The following is a 23,251-nucleotide window of genomic DNA, read 5'->3' as shown; positions in this document are numbered from 1 at the left end:
TCTTCCTTACTGAAGGCTCTGATATAAGGAAGCGTAACCCCGCCTCTACCAAGATAGTCACTTCATCACAGAAAAACAATGCAGAACAAGGCATGGTAAACCAGTAATAGACAAAAGTCAGCTGCAGGGAGACCACAGGCAGTGTCCTGTAGTCCTGTCCTAGAATAAGAATGCTGTTTCTCCATAGGTCAGTATGGTAAGTAATGGTTGTTACCCCCCAGAAAGTTACTCAACTACTGGCAGGCTCACCAGGGAAAAATAATGAAATAAAATTGGATTGGTAATGATTGCTAAGCTACAATATATACTTTTTCCCTGTGTTTAGACATGTTTTAATTCTTCTTTGGTGGTCATGGAACCCTAAATGGTTAGGTGTTCAAGTTATATAACTTGGTCTCAAAATTATACAACACAATAACGAAAAACAAAAAAAACGCAAAATTTGGCTTTATTCAGGCCAACATCAAATTTCCCCTGAGTTTAAAGGAGAAGTATAGCCAAAGCTATTTTGGCTATACTTCTGGGGATCACAGGAGTGCAGTTGGTTCTGCACCAGGGTGACCCATCTATAGCTGACATCGGGCTAAAGTCCACTGTTGGCTGATGTCACGTAACTGAGCCAGGCTCTTTACACACAGGATCCACCCACATACCTGGATGGGTGGCTGTCTCAGCCTCTCAGTGAGTAGCTAAGAGCCAGTCAGTGGCTCCCGCCCCCTCCAAAGCCCAACCCTTCAGTGAGGAGGGGCAAGGCAGAGAGCAGGTGACTGACAGTCACTGACTTTCTGCTCACTGAAAGCTGAGAACCATGCGATCAGCATTTTTTGATCACTTTGTTTTCAGTCTTAGAGCCGGCAGGGGACAGATGCTACATTGGATTAATGCGGCATCCATCTAGGTGAGTATAAATATATATTTTTTTTTTTCGTAAGCCATACCTCTCTTTTCCTGGTAGAATTAAATTCTACTGGTATTAAATTGTACTGGTAGAATTAGATTCTACTGGTAGAAAGTAGAATTCCATGTTTATTTTGCTTTTAAATAGTTTGTTTTCGGCCAAGTTGACCCAAATTAACTTTTTCTATTACATAACTATGTGGTCACTGTGTGGGCTATATTATTCTGTAGTAGCATTAGCTACATACAGTAAGTGGCACTGTGTTCCATAGCAGTACATCAGCAGATGAGAAGTGTACTGCTACCGAAACACAGCTCTGCCTACTGTAATGCTACCAGGGCCCTCTTTAAGGCAGGGTAAAAGGGGAAGCTGCCCTGGGACCATCGTTGTTGTGGGGCCCAAAGCAGATGCCTCATACTTGCCAACTATCCCAGTTTAAATTCCCTTGTGCCTTGAAATTTTAGTCCCATGCTGTGTCTCTATATCTCAGTGTGAAGTTACGTTACTAATGCTGTCCAGCTCTGCCCTATTGTCGTGTACAGATGACTCAGCTGAAGACCCTGGGCCAGATTCAGAAACAAGATACGACGGCGTATCTCCTGATATGCCGTCGTATGTCTGAGTGCGGGAGGTCGTATCTATGCGCCTAATTCAGAGAATCAGTTACGCATAGATATCCCTAAGATCCGACAGGTGTAAGTGTCTTACACCGTCGTATCTTAGGCTGCATTTTCAGGCTGGGCGCTAGGTCGCGCTTCCGTATGTTTACGAGAGGAATATGCTAATTAGGTAGATATGGTGATTCAGAAACGTACGTTCGGCCGGGGCAATTTTTTACGTCGCTTTTTTCGGTGTATAGTTACCCCTGCTATATGAGGCGTAGCTAATGTTAAGTATGGCCGTCGTTCCCGCACCGAGTTTAGAAATTTTACGTTGTTTGTGTAAGTCGTTCACGAATAGGGCTGTACGTCAATTACGTTCACGTCGAATCCAATACGTCCTTGCGGCGTACTTTAGAGCAATGCACACTGGGATATTTTACGGACGGCGCATGCGCCGTTAAAAAAAATCGTAAAAAAAATGCGGGGTCAAGTTAAATTTAAATACAACACGCCCCCAACACCCCCATTTGAATTAGGCGGCCTTACGCCGCAACACATACGTTACGCCGCCGTAACTAAGGGCGCAAGTTCTTTCTGAATACAGAACTTGCGCCCAAAGTTACAGCGGCGTAGTCCATGGTGTGCAGGCAATGAGGAGATGATGTGCACTAACCTCTTGCAACCAAACATTGAGCAGTAAGGGTATGCAGTAACCTCTAGCAACCAATCAGTGAGCAGTAATAATGTGCAGTAACCTCTAGCAACCAATTAGTGAGTGGTATAGATGTCCAGTAACCTCTAGCAACCAATCAATGAGCAGTATTGATGTACAGTAATCTCTAGCAACCAATCAACAAGCAGAAGTCCTGTGCTGTAACCTCTCTCAAATAATCAGTGAAGCATAATGTGTGCTGTAACCTCTAGCAGCCAGTCAGTGAGCGGTAATGATACACTTCTGGCAACCAATCACAATTGCTGCCTGATCTGATTCATTAAACTGATTTTGAGTCTAGCTGCTTTTTAATGTATGTCCCAGAGAAGCCAGAGAGCGAAATTGCATGGGGGGGGGGGGGGGGTTGGGCAAGAAAATGTTTGCCCAGGGTCCAGTCAATATTAAAGACGGCCCTGAATTCTACTATGATATAATAAGCAGCTTCATCCGTTATGTAATAGAATTAGTTTGTTTGGGCCAGCTTGACGTTAACACCTCAAACATTGGAACTACAATTTACTTTTAAATAATTATTCAGTGGCCTGACATCTGTAATATACCACTTGAAGATTTTACTGTTTGATCAAGAATTGTAATGCACATGTCTTTGGTTTTACTGCTGGCTAATTTAGCACAATTTATATTTGACACTAGAGTGATAATATTATCTCATATAATACTTTAGTTACATTCACACTCTGTGCAGAAGCAATTCTCCATCTGCCTTATCGAAGCCAGTTTCTTCTTCCCATAATTAGCATTCACGGATCTTCGAGCTCCAATTAAAAAAGCATGGGTTTTATTGGTTTATAAATAATCCATGCTCTTTTTTTTATTACTGTTTATAGAAGACTAGAGTAAAAGCCGTGTGTTAAGCAAAGGCATTTATTGATAAAATCAGTCTAACGGTAGGCAGTTAATCTGTCCTGTATCTCTAAAACATATAAACACCAATCATAGATCTTTCCTACTGTAAACAACATGTTTACGGACTCACAATTTCTAATTACAGAGAAACTAGCTCCGATGTCCTAGGTAAATATACAACAAATTATAAAATATGAATTATATATCAAATTGAGGAAAAATATTATGCAACCTTAAATTATTGGGAAAATCAGGACTCGCTTTAAACAAGAGTATTTATAAAATAAATATGTTTTAAGTCTTAACTGTTAAAGCGGGGGTTCACCCTATATAAAAAAAAAAAAAAAAAAAAAATTCCCTCTAGCATTAAATTCGGTATAGTAGCGCGAGCTACAGTATGCCTATCTGTATTTTTTTATCCCCGTACTCACTGTGCTATTGTACATTGAAGATTCCGGGGAATGGGCGTTCCTATGGAGAGAGAAGGTGATTGACGGCCGGCCCTGGCACGTCACGCTTCTCCGGAAATAGCCGAAATAGGCTTGGCTCTTCACGGCGCCTGCGCATAGCCTGTGCGCAAGCGCCATGAAGAGCCGAGACCTACTCCGGCTGTCTTCGGGGAGCGTGACGTGCCAGAGCCGGCCGTCAATCATCCTCCCTCTCCATAGGAACGCCCATTCCCTGCGGCAGACGAAATCTTCAATGTACAATAGCACTGTGAGTACAGGGATATAAAAATACAGACAGGCATACTGTAGCTCGCGCTACTATGCCGAATTTAATGCTATACTGTTGTTAAGGAGGGTGAACCACCGCTTTAACTAAGATGGAATTTAAATTGCCCAGTTCTACTGGGGACCTGTTTTTTTTATGTAATATACAGTACATTCTTTACTAAAAAAAAGTGAACATTTAACACTGTGCACACATATCTGCCCTTATTTTGTATTAAAGTTTATCCAGGGGTGGATCCGGGGGGGGTCAATTGTCACCCCTGAGAAATCTGCTGCAGGCTGGGCGGGTGAGAGAGCAGGCGGATTAGCGAGCAGGCGGGTCCGCGGGTGGGCCGACGCCTTGGTTTGTGGGCGGGCGGGTGAGAGAGTAGATTGGCTGGGCTGCCGGATGGCTCAGTGTGTGGGCAGGTGAGAGAGCAGGCTAGGTGTGAGTGGGCGGCTGGCCACACCTGCAATGTGTGGCAGGTGGTGTAGCAACTGACAATCCGCAAGGTGTGGCAGGTGACGTGGCAAGTGAAAATCCGCGACGTCTGGCAGGTAACATGGCAAGTGACAATCCGCAATGTGTGGCAGGTGACATGGCAAGTGACAATCCGCATTTGGTGGCAGGTGACGTGACAAGTGACAATCCGCAATGTGTGGCAGGTGACAATCTGCATTTGGTGGCAGGTGACGTGACAAGTGACAATCCGCAATGTGTGGCAGGTGACAATCTGCATTTGGTGGCAGGCAAGTGACAATCCGCAATGTGTGGCAGGTGACGTGGCAAGTGACAATCCACATCTGGTGGCAGGTGATGTGGCAAGTGACAATCTGCAACATGTGGCAGGTGACAATCTGCATCTGGTGGCAGGCAAGTGATAATCCGCAATGTGTGGCAGGTGACGTGGCAAGTGACAATCCACATCTGGTGGAAGGTGACGTGGCAAGTGACAATCTGCAACATGTGGCAGCTGACAATCTGCATCTGGTGGCAGGCAAGTGATAATCCGCAATGTGTGCCAGGTGACGTGGCAAGTGACAATCCACATCTGGTGGAAGGTGACGTGGCAAGTGACAATCTGCAACATGTGGCAGGTGACAATCTGCATCTGGTGGCAGGCAAGTGATAATCCGCAATGTGTGGCAGGTGACGTGGCAAGTGATAATCCGCATCTAGTGGCAGGTGACGTGGCAAGTGACAATCCGCAACATGTTTCAGGTGACAATCTGCATCTGGTGGCAGGCAAGTGGCAATCCACAATGCGTGGCAGGCAATGGTGGCAAGTGACACGCTCAGGGCTCCCACTGATTCTGCATTGGGGTGAGTTGAACCATTTCATTTTATATTACAATGTATTAATATAAATAATGCACTTCAATCATCCTGACACCATAACAACCACGGTGACGGGATGATTGAAGCGCCAACACCAGCCATCTCCCCGATAAATTGCCCACAAAAAACATATTTTCTGGCAGTGCCCCTCCCGAAACTAGACTCTGGATCTGCCCCTAAGTTTATCTAAAGCCTTTTTTAAACGGTTTCTTTGTTAGTGATAAAAAACACTCTATTTAAAACTATCTATGTCCCCTCACAGAATTTCACTCTCTGTTTGTTCTGGTGACCAATGTCAGTGAGACCAATAGTAAAAGAAAATTCAAAGTTTGAGTTGTCATAAGAACGGAACTATTGTAAAAATCTTCCACTCTTCCAAACCTTCCAACTTTTTTAGTAGTAACTGTAAGAGGGGATTTGCTTCATGTTGTCTCTTAAATGTCACACACATGGGTTTTAACCATTCCCCACTCAAAATAAAATAAATTCAGTTATGCTTTAAACACTTGCCGACCGCCTACCTCATATTTCCTGTTACAGGTTGCCTCTATTGCGCGAAATCACGTACCTGTACATCAATTTGTGCAATAGACACTGGGGGCACGCGCACTGCACCGGAGGCACACTCACATGCTGATTAGACACAGGGGATGCCGGCTATCAGCAATCATTATGTAAACAAGGTGGATCAGCATTCTAGCAGGGGAGAAGATGGAGATCTTGTGTTCCTGCTAAGCAGAAACACCGATCTCTGTCTTCACCTAGTCAGAGCAACCCCCACACAGTTAGCATTTGTACACCATAAGACCAGTACAAGATTCAGATTCCAACCATACATCTGTCAGGTTTATTGAAGAGAAAGGTGGGACAAATAAGAATCCATTTTTCATATAATGCTTTTAATATCATGAATAGTTAATGCAACAGAGGTGGTGGTGGGAGAAATAATTTTCTCCATACAGTTGTAATAGAGCTGAAGAGGTTCTGCTGTGTAATGTATACTCACTGGCCACTTTATTAGGTTCACATGTTACAATTGCTTGGTAACACAAATTGCTAATCAGCCAATCATGTGGCAGCAACTCAATACATTTAGGCATATATACGCGGGGAAGATGACTTGCTGAAGTTCAAATCGAGCATTAAAATGGGGAAGTAAGGGGATTTAAGTGACTTTGAAGGTGTCATGGTTGTTGGTTCCAGATGGGTTGGTCTGATTATTTAGAAAACTGCTGATCTACTGGGATTTTCATGCACAACCATCTCTCGACACACGACCGAGGAACTCGACGGGCGAAACACATCGTTTTCCTCATCGAGTTCCTTGTTAGGCTGTCGAGGAACTCGACAAGGCAAGTTTCTCCATTCCCGTCGAGGAAATAGAGAACTTGCTCTCTTTTTGGCTCATCGAGTTTCTCGACAGTTTCCTCGACGAAAATGTACACACGACCGGTTTCCTCTGCAAAAAAATATCTCCCAGCAAGAAACTCTTGCTGGTTTTTGCAGAGAAACTCGGTCGTGTGTACGAGGCTTAAGAATTTACAGAGGATGGTTGGAAAAAGAGGATCTACCCAGTGAGCGGTAGTGATGTGGACAAAAATGCTTTGGAGAATGGGCAGACTAGTTAGCGATAATTGAAAGGCAAAAGTAACTCAAATAATCACTTGTTACAACCAAGGTATGCAGAATACAATTTCTGAACGCACAACAAATCGAACCTTGAAGCAGATGGGCTACAGAAGATTAAACCAGGTGCCACCCCTGTCAGCTAAAACCAGGAATCTCAGGCTACAATTCACACAGGCTCACCAAAATTGGACAATAGAAGATTGGAAAACGTTGCCTGGTCTGATGAGTCTCAATTTCAGCTGCGACATTCAGATGGTAGGGTCACAATTTGGCATAAAGAACATGAAAGCATGGATCCATCTTGCCTTGTATGAATGGTTCAGGCTGGTGCTGAGGTAATGGTGTGGTGGATATTTTCTTGGCACACTTTGGGCCCCTTACTACTAATTGAGCATTGCTTAAACGCCACGGCCTACCTGAGTATTGTTGCTGACCATTTCTACCCCTTTATGACTACAGTGTACCCATCTTCTGATGGCCACTTCCAGCAGGATAATGCACCATGTCACAAAGCTCAAATCATCTCAAACTGTTTTTTTGAACATGACAATGAGTTCACTGTAATCCAATGGCCTCCACAGTCACCAGATCTCAATCTAATAGAGAACCTTTAGATTCATCATGTTGCATCATGGATGTGCAGCCGACAAATCTGCAGCAACTGCATGATGCTATCATGTCAATATGGACCAAAATCTCTGAGGAATGTTTCCAACACCTTGTTGGATCTATGCTATCAAGAATTAATGCAGTTCTGAAGGTGAAAGGCGGTCCAACCCTGTACTAGCCAGGTATACCTAATAAAGTTGCCGGTGAGTGTATATTTTTAAAGGTGGCCAGTGGTCTCTCAAAGACACAAAATACATCACTTGAGGCCTCTGAGGAGCTGACAGTCTATTTTCATCAGTTACTAAGAATGTTGGCGGGTGCTTTTTGGATATAAAACCTGGCAGCTGTAACTGGAGCAAATGCTTCATTTTCTGCTCATCTCTAGTTGAGATTGAATATCATTGTCTTTGTTGTGCGGTGGCATGTAAGTAGTTACACGCTAATAGCCCCATGTGTATGCCTAAAATGAATGCATTTCCTAAAAGAGAAGATCTCTGTTCACTACTAGAGCAGATAGCAGCATAGATTATTTTTTATAGTAACTTAGTGATAGTTTCTGGCATTTAGAAAAGGAGTTACATATTTTATTTAATAGCATTAAATAATTTATCTTTAAATAAGCATTTGTGACAGGAGACTCCTCTCTTGGGTCCCGGTTAGCATTTTACTCTCTTTCCTATTACATTTATACCCTCCATATGGAGGATGCTGTCAATCATAGCAAAGGTGCTAAAATAAAAAAAGAACAAGCTGCCAGATTTAATTAGTCTCTAAGTTGCTCTGTAGACCAACAGACCAAACTGCAAGTGGCATTTCCTATGCTAGATTCATGCAAAACTAACAACATGGAAAATGGATGAAGTAGTTGTTTGTTTTTCCTTTTAAACATACTTGTTTATTTATGATCTTTATTTTTAAGCTACATTTATGCTAGAATTCAGTACTCTAGCTCTACCACAACTTCTGTAAATGAATGCTGTATATATTTTTGTAATTATATTTTTAGCTATCATAAGCTGTAAGTATGCTATCATGATTGTGTGAGCATTATGCACATATAGGGGTTGATTTACTAAAGGAAAATGGGCTGTTCCCTTTGCAAGGGAAATTGCATCTTGAGAGGGAATTTGCCCCAGGGTATAGTGAATATGGTAAAGCTTTGCCAAATTACTGCATCCAATCCAGGCTCAGATTTATTCCCTTTGCTGCCCCAAGCTAGGTCCTTCAATGCCGCCCCCCAAAAAAACTGAAAGTCCCCAACCCGTGCCAATCATTGCCACCTCACCGTGGCCATCAATGCTGCCTCACCATGATTGCAGCCTTACCGTGCCCTCATTGCAGCCTCACCATCACTGCCGCCTTACTGTGCCCTCATTGCAGCCTCCCTCACCATCATTGCTGCCTTACAATGCCCTCATTGCAGACCCCCTCAGGATCATTACAGCCCCCCTCACCATCATTACAAACCCCCTCAGCATCATTGCAGCCTTACCGTGCCCTCATTGCAGCCTCACCATCACTGCCGCCTTACTGTGCGCTCATTGCAGCCTCCCTCCCCATCATTGCTGCCTTACAGTGCCCTCATTGCAGCCCCCTCACCATCATTTCAGCCTCCCTCACCATCATTGCAGCCCCCCTCCCCATCATTGCAGCCTTACTGTGCCAAACAATGTAGCCTCACCAGTCAGTGTGTGCATTACGCACATCGGGCATCTCCTGCTGTGTCACAGAGCTCACTGTGAAAAGTTTGGGCACCCTGTGATAAAAGTCCCGCCCTCTTCCTAGACCGGCTTGTGTGATAGACAGAACATTACCTCTATCACACAAGCTGGTCTAGGAGGAGGGCGGGACTTTTATCACAGTGCACCCAAACTTTTCACAGTAAGCTCCATGACACAGCAGTCTCCTACTGTGTGTTACAACCGGCGCCGCCCCTGCACCCACTGTCGCCCCGAGGCCTGGCCTCAGTGGCCTTGTTAAGAATCCAGCCCTGATCCAATCATGTGCAAGCAAAAATGCTTATTTTTTTTTTCCTTGTCTGGGTATTCTAGCAAAATTTAATTTTACCATTCATTAAGCTTTGGGGACAATTCCCTTTCAAAGTGGACAGCCTATTTGCTTTTAGAAATTACTATGAGAATATGCTAGGGATGTTTAGCTTAGTTTTCAGGCTCATTGATGTGACAGTAAACTTGAATATTATTTAGTAACTTCGAATAATCAGTATAAACTCTGCCAGATGGGGCCATGTAGGGCATTGGTCATAGTTTTACCCTATGTTTATGCCCTCCAGGGCCTTCTTCTCTCCCCATATCCTCATATGTGCTTTCACTTTTTTCCAGGAGTGTGATAAAAAACATCCCCCCACCCAGTGGCGGCTCGTCCATTAGGGACACCCGGGCATCACCCCTTCTCCCCTCTCCATCCCCTATATGTAGTATATAGATTCATGTATAGCATAAATCTATCCACGGCTGCTATGACTGCCCCCTATTCATGTTTCCAGTCCCTTTCTGGGCACAGAGCACATGAATTACAGCAGCCAGGTTTTTGTGGAATTGTGTACACATGATCGGAATTTCTGGCAGCAAAACCTGTTGGAAAATTTAAAAACCAGCTCTCAAATTTTTGTTGTTGGAAATTCCGACAGCAAATCTCCGATGGAGCCTACACAGTGTCGGAAATTTTGATCATGTGTATGCAGAAATAGGCTCTAATATGCTTCAAAATAGCCTGGGCTCGGTTCGCAGAGCAGGGGACCTGGAGCCCACGCAGGTGTGATGCAACAGCGAATGAATATTCACTATTACAACACTGATCCTCCTCCCGGCCAACCAGGAAGCAGGTATGAAACCTGTTTCCCGATTGGCCAAAACGTCAGGCGATCCTATTGGACGCCTAGCGCCGGGAGGAGCGTAGATGAGACGCACCGTGGGAAGGACTCCAGGAGAGGACACCGCATCCACGGTAAGGACAGCGGGTGCTGGAGGGGATGTTAGTGCCGTGCCACAGGGGAAGTAGCTGGCAGTTGTGCTAGTGCCGCTCCACCAGTGGCCCGGGGGGATGCTTCGCTCACCTCTAAAATTTGACCCCTGTATCCACAGAAGGTCAGACATCACCTTTTCCCCACTAAACCGGGGAATGGGTGTAAGCAGATGTAAACTGGTCTCAGTGGATAAGAAGCTCAATCCGACTTCCACGTGCAATGAAGGACATAAGGAAAGAATCTAAGTGCTCACTGTGTAATAATAAACTGGAGCTTTAATAGATTAAAACTTACAAGATCCTTTGTCTTGTTCACAGCATATAAAAACAGCATACACAGCCGGCAAGCTGCTAAGGGGATGTACATGATCCGATCGGATAGCAGCGGGTAACGTCAAAGTCGTGGCTCCTCCTCCCGTACGCGTTAAGTCCTACGGGACTTCATCAACTAGGTGAAGCCACGACATCACCCAACGTCTAATATAGAGCAATCCTAACAAGGTTACGAAGATGCACAGAAATTTCACACATGCGCAGTCAACAAAACATCTATCCGCATGCGTGGATTTTTTGTGCATTTTCGTCACCTTTACAATTGCTCTATATTAGATGTCAGATGAAGTCGTGGCTCCACCCCGCTGTCCCGTAGGAAGCCAGAAAATTTACACTGTTTTACAAGCTGTACACTCACTACATTGTAGCAAAGTGTAATTTCTTCTGTCTTGTCACATGAAAAGATATAATAAAATATTTCCAAAAATGTGAGGGGTGTACTGACTTTTGTGAGATACTGTGTATATATACATGAGTTGTTCCAGCAAACTGTAAGACTGGCCCCACTTTTGTGGCTTGCTATACCAAATATTTCCTTTGTGACGTACTTATATAAAGTGTATTTTTTGTTTATATAAAAGAAAAAGAGGACGGGAAGTTCAATATGCACATATGACAAAGCTGCAAAAATGTTGTTCATATAATGCAAAAAATATAGGACTCACGATATATTCCGTTAAAGCGGAGTTCCACCCAAAAGTGGAACTTCAGCTTTAAGCACTCCTCGCCCCCTTACTTTTGGGGGGGGGTGTGGGGGCTTCGGTAGGAGTGGGACTTCCTGTTCCACTTTCTATTTCCACCTAGGGACTGCTTAGATGACTCCTCCTCTGCCCCTAGGCGGCCCCTCCCTCTAGGCGATCTCCTGGGACACATGACAGGTCCCAGGAGATCGCCTGTCAATTCAGGGAGCGCAGAATGTGAATGGAGGTGCCGAGGAGAGGAGCGAGGAGAGAAGTGATGCTCCGTGCGGCCGCATCGCTGGGCCGTGGAGCAGGTTAGTGTCTGTTTATTAAAAGTCAGCATCTATGCTTTTTGTAGCTGCTGACTTCTAATAAACATAAAAGGCTGGAACTCCCCTTTAAATACATGACTCTGTAACTTATGTTTACTGAAACACATAGAAAAATGCGTGAAATTGTTATATTTAAAGCCATTGTTTCCATTAGGTTTACATTTTGATGATGTGTAAAAAATGAAAGACTAAAAGATGTGACTGAGAATCACAGGAATAGGACATGGAAAAATAAAGTGACTTGTATATTTAAAGTATGTATATACTCTAGAGACATATGCCTTGTTCTAAGAAAAAAAAAAAAAAAGCTATTACCTTTTTTACTGTAATAACTCCCACTTGGTATGTAGCATCTGTTGCTACATCAAACATCTCAAGTCCATCGCCGTCTATGATGGTGTACTTCATTTCTGCATTCACTCCTTCATCCTGATCCATTGCTAGAACCCTTCCAACCGTCGAATTAACAGGGGCTGATTCTAAAACATTCATTTGGTAGTGTTCTGATGGAGATCAAAAGAGAGGATATTAACACACAGATAAAGTACATACAAAACAGAAATGGTTTCTTCCAAAGAAATAGACCTTTAAAGCGTTTGTTAACTCAACACTTCATATTCCTGATACAGTATGTTCCTACTGTACTATGTACTTGTATGAGAAAGTATCCTGTTCTCTTTGTATTGCTTCCTTTGTGTAAAATCCCTGGTGTCCCTGCTGGTCCCTCTGCTGTCCTTTTAAAAACTTACCACACTGAGGCCTCGTACACATGACTGAGGAACTCGTCGTAAATGAAACATTGTTTTCCTCGACGAGTTCCTTGTCAGGCTTGTCGAGAATCTTGACAAGCTTTCTTTGCGTACACACTGTCAAGACCAAATCTCGTCGTTCCCAAACGTGGTGACGTAAAACATGTACGACGGCACTATAAAGGGGAGGTTTGATTCCACTGTTGCCACCCTTCTGAGCATGTGCGGGTTTCTAAGCATACACACGAACGTGTTTCTCGTCGAAAACCAGCCCGACGAGGAAATTGAGACTCCCGACGAGGAAAAAGTTCCACGTCAGTTTTCTCGACGAAAAACACAACCGTTTTCCTTGGCAAAAAAGCTCTGCCACCAAGTTTCTTGATGGATTCTGTCAAGGAAAACGGTCGTGTGTACAAGGCCTAAGCAGGAGAAAACACTGTGGTCAGTTCTGTAGTGCTTAAAGCGGACCTTCAGCAATTATTTTTAACTTTCCATCAATTAAATCTTTTGCCCTTGTTTTAACTTTGGATAGTGTGATGCAATTGCCTATATGCTTCAGTCTAATGCTCTCCCTGCTAACTTAATGCTGTGGGTTACAGGTAACAGGTGTTTCATGTGTGATTCATCTCTCTCTGTAAGGACTGTTCATATGTTAAATAAGGCTAGCTTTTGAAAGGCCTTTAATTGTGTGATAACCCTGTCTAAAAACCTAGTGATTCTCAGAGGTGTTAATAGGTGTCAAACTGGATACAGACGAAACGTCTGCTTAGGAAACTCAGTGTGTGAAGGTGGTTTGTTGTTTAAGGAATGTGCAGTGATTAGACATGATAATTGTCGGTCGGTGCCGACCTGTCTAGAATGTTTTAGTAATTAGCCTTAGTGTGTGATTGGGGGGGGTGGAGATTTCATTGTTGCTTCAATGTCTTGGACTGTATAAAAAGCTGAGAAGAAAAACCATTAAAGTCTGTGTTGTTCAAGCAGTAAGCTTGTCTCATGTGTGGCTTTCTGGGCGATTCCAGGGATATCCCTCCTCGTGGAATATTGGGGTGATTTTCGTTATGGGAAGAAGGGAACGTTGACGGGGATATCATACCGATACCGTCACAGATAGTAATTGTTTTTCTGCCAGTAACTACCTTATACAACCCACTTCCTGTTTCTTGTCTGGTAAAAAGCCTAGGCTTATGACATCATGCACAGCTCTCTATCTCTCACTCTAGTGAGAGTTCACCAGGAAGGGAGGGGGGATGAGTCATACGGGGGGCCAATGAGAGCTGCAGGGCTGCAGAGCTGGAGGTGTGCCTTTGTGTGTCCAAATCCAGGAAGTGAACAGGCTGCAGCTTCACCTGCCCACCGTTAAAATGGAATGCAGCCAGACTCAGTGCAGGGAGATTTCTGCAGCATATTTGGCAAGTACAGAATCACAGTATATATATAAATAATATGCAGTGGTTGGAGAGAAACTTCAGAATGGCAAAGATGTTTTTATTACAAATGATGTGAGCAGACTTCAGTTCCTATGTTCCTAGTTTAATGTACTCTAATCCAATGATCAGACTTGTCCTGACACCCCCCTCCTGCACAACCATTCTCTGGTGTGCTGTTTCTCCTCCCGCCAGCTATTATGCAGTTGAGAACAGAGGAAATGTGACCGCTCATAAAAAAAGGGAAAAATGTATTTATAATGTTTTGCCATTCTATTTTAGACTAAATGGGTTGTTTTACAAAGTGATTGTTTACAGTCACTTTATGTTATGCATAATGTGGTGCCATTTAGAATTACAGTATCTCACAAAAGTGAGTACACCCCTCACATTTTTTTTAAATATTTTATTATGTCCTTTCATGTGACAACACTGAAGAAATTACAACAAATGTACACTGTTATACAAACTGTACACTCACTACTTTACATTTTAGCAAAGTGTAATTTCTTCAGTGTTGTCACATGAAAAGATGTAATAAAATATTTACAAAAATGTGAGGGGTGTACTCACTTTTGACTTCAGCAATAAGACTAAATAATTTGGACTAAAGTACCTTTTCCTGCATTGTTTCAGACAGGTTCAAATACAAAGCACACTTTAGTCTCAATGATTAACTGTAAAAATGTGGCGTATCAGACCATTAACCTGTTATTGTGTATGAAAACACCATTGCCTTTTTGTAGATTAATATTTTAGACATTTTGAACAAATTTAACCACTTGCTTACTGGGCACTTAAACACGGATGATTCATTAGAGATGATCATTAACCGATTCATAAATTGTCTTCAGGGCTTACTGTTACTGTTACTTACTGTTACTTTTATGAATCGGTTAATGATCTTCTCTAATGGGTCATCCCTGTTAATTCTGGGGAAACATAATGAAGTACAGCAGCATATGTTCTGGGGAAACAAGCTATTAAAAAAAAAATTAAACCAGTTTTGGGGTTGCCTGGCATCTCTCTCCCTCCTCCATAAGCATGTGCAGGGGGTGTGCTAGGTGTGCTAGGTATGCCCGGGCACACTCTAATACAGGTTAAGCTCCAAGGGTGTTGGATTCACCCCCCATCTTTGAAAACTGGAAAGGAGTATAAGCCTGGGTGTCTTATACTTCCAGTAAGTGACTGAAGAGGGGAGGTCACACTTCCCACTGACTGGCTGTCCTTGCTGCACACTGCCCACTGACTGGATATCCTCAATGCACACTGCTCACTGACTGGCTGTCCTCAGTGCACACTGCTGACTAGCTGTCCTCACCACACACTGCTTAAAATGTTTGTTTACATATTTTTATAAACGTGCGTGTGTGTGTGTTTTGGCGTAGGGGTGCCCTCCTTCATGTTATGACATGTCATAATATGTTGTAAATGCTGTGAACAACTGCTGTGTCTCAGCCACTCAGGCAGGCGAGTCCCAGTCAGCCGAGGTTCTCGTACAACATCGTTGGATCCAGATGGGGCTCAGGTAAGTATTAGGGGGACTAAGGGGGGCTGCTGCACACAGAAGGTTTTTTTAAATAAAATAAAAACGTCTGCCTTTAGAACCACTTTAAATGTAGAGGCTGCATTTGTTTTCTTATTTTAGTATTTTTATTTCTTTTAACCTGGTGATCCCGCTAGGAACACACTTGGGGTGTCTCTATTCTGAATGGAAGAGCATAAGAGACACCTTTGGGCAGCAGCATTGTAGGCCTGGGGAGAGACTAGTAGATTTAGATGGTCTTGTGTTAGAATTTTTGCATATAGCCCTACAGAACAGACTGACAGTGCACAATCCACAAGATTTTGCTGCTTAACTGTATAAAGGAAACAGGAACTTTATTTTCAGAGAAAAGACAATATTGTATCATAGATGCAGCTACAAATGTATAAACAATGCCATCTACTGGCTGAAGAATATAACTGTAGTTGCTGTAAAAAAAAAACACATAAACCATGTATTCCAACAAATTATAACTGAACTTCAGCTTACACTTTTTATATGCAGTTTTTTTTTCTTTTGGGATAAATAAATGAATAAAAGTCGACAATTGTAAGCACCTTTGTAAGTGGTAAATGGTTTGCCTCAATGCTCTAACCAGCTTTTTTGTGGCACAGCTTGGTTTGTTAAAAGAAGATGAAAAATTACAAATCTGCTGACCAGGTCATAAGGGGAAAATATACAAATAAAAAGACTAACAAAAAAAAAATAATAATAAATTAATTAAATAGAGTCACTGCATCTAAGAAAAAAAAAAAACATTTTTTGGGGGGATTTAATACCGCTTTAAGTTGATGCTTGAAGTCTGAGAGAAATGAGAACAAAGCACTACACAGAACTTTCATGATGATGATGCACTCACTTACTTTGAGGAAATCTTGGAGGATTGTCATTCACATCGCTGAGGGTGATATTAACAGTGGTTGTTCCAGCTAATCCTCCCAGCTGTCCTCCCATATCTTTGGCCTGGATAATGACTTCATAATATTCTCTTGCTTCTCGATCCATATTTGTTAACGCCGTTCTGATTATGCCTGTAGGAGAGAAACAATGTCACAACTTGCCTGCATAATGACATAAGAAAAAAAAAATCATTTAACTTTTAAATGAAAGAGTGTATTTTGTTAGGAGAGAAGGAGGTAGAAGTTGGCAAAACTGCAAGAAATATCCTGCAGAAATATCTCTTGATATCTTTCCATATGGCATTAAGCATGCCATTTAGAGAGCCAGATGTAATTGGCCAGATGCTAAATCTACACTATCAATATAATTCCCGCACTATGTTCAATTAAGCAGCTCAACGTACTGTATATCTAAGTATACTGCAATACATTCATATGGACATTTCACGTCATAAGCTGAAAAAAATATCTATCAGTTCAGAAACTGCATGCTCTGCACAAATTAGTGCAACTTTCACAAATAAATTTGACTTCATTTTATTGTAAAAAAAATAAATAAAAATGTATGTACATTCAGCCGTGCAGAATTACCAAGTGCTGCCAAAAGATGGCAGCAGTGCTTCTTGTAAGATTTTCTTTGCTTCCTATCATTAGTGCAGACTGACTGAGTTTCTTGATATGCATTGGAAACTGCAGAGAAATATTTGCTCTTCCTGAGAAGACTATCACGAGCCTGACCTCTTCATAGGATATTTCCCCAAAGATCAAGATTTTTTGGAACGTCTACTTTCGTTTTGTACAAGCACATGAAACTAGTTTCTGCCCTGACATCCTGGGCTGTGGAGAATTTCAATTAGATTTCATCATGATGTGATAAGAGCAGAATGTCTGAGTGGTGAAGTGCATTTGTCAGTAAAATGTGAATGCTTAAAGGACAAAAGCTCATAATAAATAAGCAACATTATTGTATGCAGTAAATGCATTGAAGAAAATAATCATAGCAGCAATATTAGTTCATCAGACATACAGTATGTTAATTAGAAACTCCAATAAAAACATATATTTTTTCTAGATTTACACACGTATATTTTTGTTTTTTTCATTGAAATCAATAGAAATGCATGAAAAAACATAAGTTGTGAAAAGATTTGGCTCATGTATGAGGGCATGATGTTGCCAACATCCCTATATTAATGCAAAAAATGGATACCTCTAAACGAGGTGGGACTTTTAGGGCAACCATAAGTAAGGGTGACAACTAGGTCATAAAAATATAGAAATGTATTACAATTAATCAAGACCAACATTTTTTATGACCTAGTTGTCACCCTTACTTTTGGTTGCCCTAAAAGTCCCACCTCGTTTAGAGAAAAAACATAAGTTAACACTTGTTGTAATGTACTTTTTATATTTATTAATCATTTTTTTAATGTCTATATGCATACAGTTTCATCTTATGCCGCTAAGGCCCCATACACACGAGAGAATTTATCCGCGGATACGGTCCAGCGGACCGTTTCCACGGATAAATCCTCTCAAAGATTTCCGCAGATTTCTATGCGATGGAGTGTACACACCATCGCATTGAAATCCGCGCGGAAATGCTCTGGCGATGACGTGTCGCGCTGTCGCCGCGATTATGACGCGGCGACAGCGCGACGCTGTCATATAAGGAATTCCACGCATGCGTCAAATCATTACGACGCGTGCGGGGAATCCCTTTGGACGGATGGATCCGGTAAGTCTGTACAGACGAGCGGATCCATCCGTTGGAATGGATTCCAGCAGATGGATTTGTTGTGCATGTCAGCAAATATCCATCTGCTGGAATCCATCCCAGAGGAGATTTCTCCGCGGAAACAGATCCGCTGGCGTGTACACACCATAGGATCTATCCGCAGAAACCCATTTGCTGGGATTTATCTGCGGATGGATTCTATCGTGTGTATGGGGCCTTACACACGACCGTTATTCATATCATTGGAAAAAAGTTTTTCTCTACGTGATTCCTCTCAAGCCTACCTTGCATACACACGATCGTGAAAAAAAATGCTCGAGCAAAGCGCAGTGACGTACAACGCGGACGACGGCACTATAAAGGGGAAGTTCCATTCGAATGGCGCCACCCTTTGGGCTGCTTATGCTAATTTACCAGTCTCATAATTTTCTTCTGAGCATGCGCATTTTTTCCCCCTCGTTAAAGCGTACACACGACCGTTTTTCACAATGTGAAAAACGACAACGTGAAAAACGACGAGAAAAAATAGTGCAGGTTCTAAATTTTTAACGACCATTTGAAAAATGCTCTGGAGCATACACACGACCGTTTTTCATGACCAATTTAAAAAAAAATTGCATTTTTCTTGTCATGAAAAACAGTTGTGTGTACACGGCATAACATCCTGCCTGGGGTACATAGTTACATAGTTAGTCAGGTTGAAACAAGACACAAGTCCATCAAGTTCAACCATAAGAAATAAAATAATAATAGTATCATACAGTCCCATATACCCAACTCCATACCCACGGTTGATCCAGAGGAAGGCAAAAGACCCCAGCAAAGCATGATCCAATTTGTTACAGCAGGGGAAAAAATTCCTTCCTGATCCCCCGAGAGGCAATCCGATGTTCCCCAGAACTACTTTACCTATAAATGTTAGTACCCAGTCATTTTATGTACATTTAGGAAATGATTTAGGCCTTTCTTAAAGCAATCTACTGAGCTGGCCAGCACCACCTCTGCAGGGAGACTATTCCACACATTTTCACAGCTCTTACTGTGAAGAAACCTTTCCGTATTTGGAGGTGAAATTGTAAAGAGTGCCCCCTTGTCCTCAGTGTTGACCGTAAAGTGATAACTCAACACCAAGTTCACTGTATGGACCTCTTATATATTTGTACATGTTGATCATATCCCCCCTAATTCTCCTCTTCTCACGAGTGAATAAATTCAGTTCCTCTAATCTTTCCTCATAGCTGAGCTCCTCCATGCCTTTTATCAGTTTGGTCGCCCTTCTCTGCACTTTCTCCAGTTCTCCGATATCCTTTTTGAGAACTGGTGCCCAAAACTGAACTGCATATTCCAGATGAGGTCTTACTAATGATTTGTACAGGGGCAAAATTATATCTCTGTCTCTGGAGTCCATACCTCTCTTAATACAAGAAAGGACTTTGTTCGCTTTGGAAACCGCAGCTTGGCATTGCATGTTATTATTGAGCTTATGATCTACCAAAACCCTCAGATCCTTCTCCCCTACGGATCTAAGAATACATACACCAGTTGTAGGCCTGCTTGGCTAGGATATGGAAAATATGTAAACTATAGAACGGCATTTAGGAAGTACTGAGGCTTAATAACTTCAAAGCTCATAGCGTGGTGGGATGAAAGAAACTAAAACACCCTAATTTAAACATAATACATTTCAAATTTACCTTTTTAAAAAAGACGTTTGTGTATCAAAATGTCCTGAAGCTAAAAAAACAAAGATGTAGGAAATAGTCATGCAGATCATTCCTTTTTACCTATGGGCCAACACTGTAATCTTAACCACTAGCTTGCAACGTAAATGCAGCCTATATGCACATACTGTATATATGTATATATATATATATATATATATATATATATATATATATATATATATATATATATATATACACACACAGCAAATGTGTTCAGTTTAAGTTAGGGAATGCAATGCTAGTCGTAATAAATGTCTTTCTATTTTAAAGTTGTTGTAAAGGCTGAAGGTTTTTTCCTTCATGCATTCATTATTTAGATACGTTGTAGGAATAGAACCTGAGTACACTGTAGTCATATAGGGATGGACATGGACAAGTCAGCAACAATACTTAGGTAGTCTGTGGCATTTACACAATGCTCAATTGGTACAAAGGGGACCAAAGTGTGCTGGAAAAATATCCCCCACACCATTACACCACCACCAGCCTGAACTGTTGATACAAGGCAGGATGGATCCATGCTTTCATGTTGTTTACACCAAATTCTGACCCTACCATCTGAATGTCACAGCTGAAATTGAGACTCATCAGACCGGGCAATGTTTTTCCAATCTTCTATTATTCAATTTTGGTGAGCCTGTGCACATTTTAGCCTCAGATTCCAGTTCCTAGCTGACAGGAGTGGCACTTGGTGTTGTCTTCTGCTGTTGTAGCCCATCTGCTTCAAGGTTCAATGTGTTGTGCATTCAGAGATGGTATTCTGCATACCTTGGTTGTAACAAATTATTTGAGTTACTGTTGCCTTTCTATCATGTCAAACTGCCTGCCCATTCTTCTCTAACCTCTGACATCACATGGCATTTTGTTCCGCCCAACTGCCACTCTCTGGATTTTTTTTTCTGACCATTCTCTGTAAACCCTAGGTATGGTAGTGTGTAAAAATTCCAGTAGTTCATCAGTTTTTGAAATAATCAGACCAGCCCGTCTGACACCAATAATCATGCCACGTTCAAAGTCACTTAAATCTCCTTTCTTTCCCATTCTAATGCTTCAGAAAGTCATCTTCACCCTGTCTAGATGCCTAAATGCATTCTGCCATGTAATTGGCTGATTAGCAATTTGTGTTACCAAGCAACTGAACAGGTCTACCTAATCAAGTGGCTGGTGAGTGTATATTTATATATACATCTAGTAGTTTCCCCGCATCTTGAATGTTGAGCATTAGATGTGACTTAGGGAGTGTGGGGGTTATTCTACTATATATAAGTATAGCATGTTTGTTATTTAAAAAAATAAATAAAAACTGAACCTAAAGCGCACATGAAAAAAGCAGTGCATAGGCTTACTTATCTAAAACCCAAGCATGGAAGCAGTTACCATAAGGTGTTCACTCTAATTTTAACTGTGCTCTCACACTGTCCTAATCCTCTTCTGGAGTTTTAGAGAGAAGCCTAATATTCACGTACCCATATTCCTGGGTATGTGGGAGCTAGAGACACACGTACCCACAATTCAGAAATTAGCGTTGATTGTCAAGCCAGAATGTGGGGGTGAGGAAAATTGAGCTTGGTCCTTCATACTTATGTCAATAGTTCCAAAAGGAAATCAGGGGCATCTCACAGTAGATTGGGGCAGCAGTGTGAACACAAACATAGGTAGAAATAGAAACTTGACAAAGGGTGCAACCCTTCCTCACTCCATCCAAATGAAAAAAAAAAAGGGTTTTGACTAAAGATACACTTTCACTTAATGCTTTAATTTGAATTGATTTAGTGAAGGGCTTTTTGGTCACTTTGACCTAGTTACTGACTGCAAAACAACGATTTTAATAGCAGTACTTTTGAATTAATTAAATCATCTCTTGAACCCCAAATCACACAGGATTTACTAAATTATGCAAATATTCCAAATTAACAAACTCCTTAAGAAATTTTTGTATATTGAAAAAATTTGTATAGTTTTGTAAAATGTTGTAAAGTTTTGAAAATTGATTATTAGTACACAAATACAGACACCCCTGGTCTAGAAGGTTATAGATTAGATGCAAGCAGGTCCCGGGGATCAGGTGCAGAAAATTAACAGAGTCTAAGTAGACTGGTAATAGACATCAGCAGGGAGTCAGATTTTAGAATATACTGTAGGAACATGAACTTTGTAATCACAGAGTAAACCAGGAACATCCTGGGGACAGGTTTATGAAATACAGCAACAAGAAACAGGTACAAAACCACCTGGAAGTACATTCCAGTGCCCTTTTAGGAGAGTATGTATCAATGAAGAACTATGCATGTGGTCAAGACCCTCGATTTGCACAGCTCACTGGAATTTCTTGTACAAATAGTTCAGTTTGTTAAAGAACAGCGTGTACAGCTAGCTTTTAAAAAAACACTTGCAGTTTTCAGCAACCATCAGGCAGCTTTTTTTTTTAAAGCTTTTGTAGAACCTTTCAACTCCATTTTAAGGATGTTTAAGGTCATGGTAGGAGTACAGGATTTCACTTTTATTACTGTACTAGCAAGCTCTAGTAGGCATTTGACAAGTACACGTTGTATAAGGCAAAACAGAAGCTTTCTGAAAGCCTGATAGCAGTTTATTTAAAGTAGCATTCAGTACTTACATTATGATCAGTGCTAACATACGAAAATTGGAGCTGAATAGTGCTCTAATGACTTTTAAAAAATTCCAAATGATGCTAAAAGTTCAGCAAATGCCTGGTAAAATTTAGCTTTACAAACTGTTCTCAGTTCTCAAGTTAAAGCCCATGTGTAAGAGGCATAATAAGACAGGTATGCTCATGTTGGAGCACCGAAAGGGTTGCCTGAGTGTAGGAAAAGCTAGAGAGGATTTAAGGAGAGGGTACTCTTAAAGAAGCAACACAAATCAGACAGCAAGAGTCCCAAATGACAAAAGTACACCCAATAGGAGACAGCAAAAAATGGCCACCACCAGCCAAGCAACTTATAGCAATTGCACCACAGATTTGGTGGAAGGCCACTGTAAAACAATGTGATAACTACGTGGGAACAGCTCCCACTTGAATCTGGTTTCAAACTCAAAATTCGGTGACACAGTGAAATAAACAATTGCAAATAACATGTCATTTTCATGAATTTAGTGGTGGTTGAACACTGAATTTAAGAGTAACAGTTAATGCAAACTGAGCAACAAGTTCAATAATTAGTGGAATCACAGTTTTAGAACAACAGCAAATGTAATATACCAGCTAACTATAAAGGTTCTAAACTTGTCAAAAGTCTGAGTTGAGGACTTGAGCAACACCACACTAATAGATTCCCTTTATAGATAACAAAGTAGCAAGTTATCAACTAATATACTGTCTGTTTTAGATAATAGATACTGAAGAAATAATCTGCTTCCCAGATTTTCTATAGAATCTAAGGTCCCATCCACTTCTAGCCTAGCATGTCTCTTTCTGTATCTATCCAAGATAAATAAATTGTGATGGCCATTT

The 23,251-nt window shown here is 41.6% G+C and overlaps 1 protein-coding gene across 2 annotated transcripts in view; it reads right to left on the bottom strand.

Annotated features, from left to right (window-relative positions):
• Nucleotides 1-23,251, bottom strand: part of CDH20 (cadherin 20) — a 496,072-nt gene that overhangs the window by 26,754 nt on the left and 446,067 nt on the right. For both annotated transcript variants that reach the window (XM_040353580.1, XM_040353581.1), the window contains 2 exons: nucleotides 16,282-16,449; nucleotides 12,015-12,202 (listed from right to left, as the gene is read on the bottom strand). In XM_040353580.1, coding sequence (XP_040209514.1) covers nucleotides 12,015-12,202; nucleotides 16,282-16,449 — 356 coding nt within the window. The remainder of the gene's footprint in view (nucleotides 1-12,014; nucleotides 12,203-16,281; nucleotides 16,450-23,251) is intronic.

This window comes from Rana temporaria, chromosome 5, assembly GCF_905171775.1.
Source record: "Rana temporaria chromosome 5, aRanTem1.1, whole genome shotgun sequence".
Taxonomy (NCBI): Eukaryota; Metazoa; Chordata; class Amphibia; order Anura; family Ranidae; genus Rana; species Rana temporaria.
The sequence above is the reverse complement of the archived record's forward strand: the minus strand, read 5'-3'. Positions and strand labels throughout refer to the sequence as shown.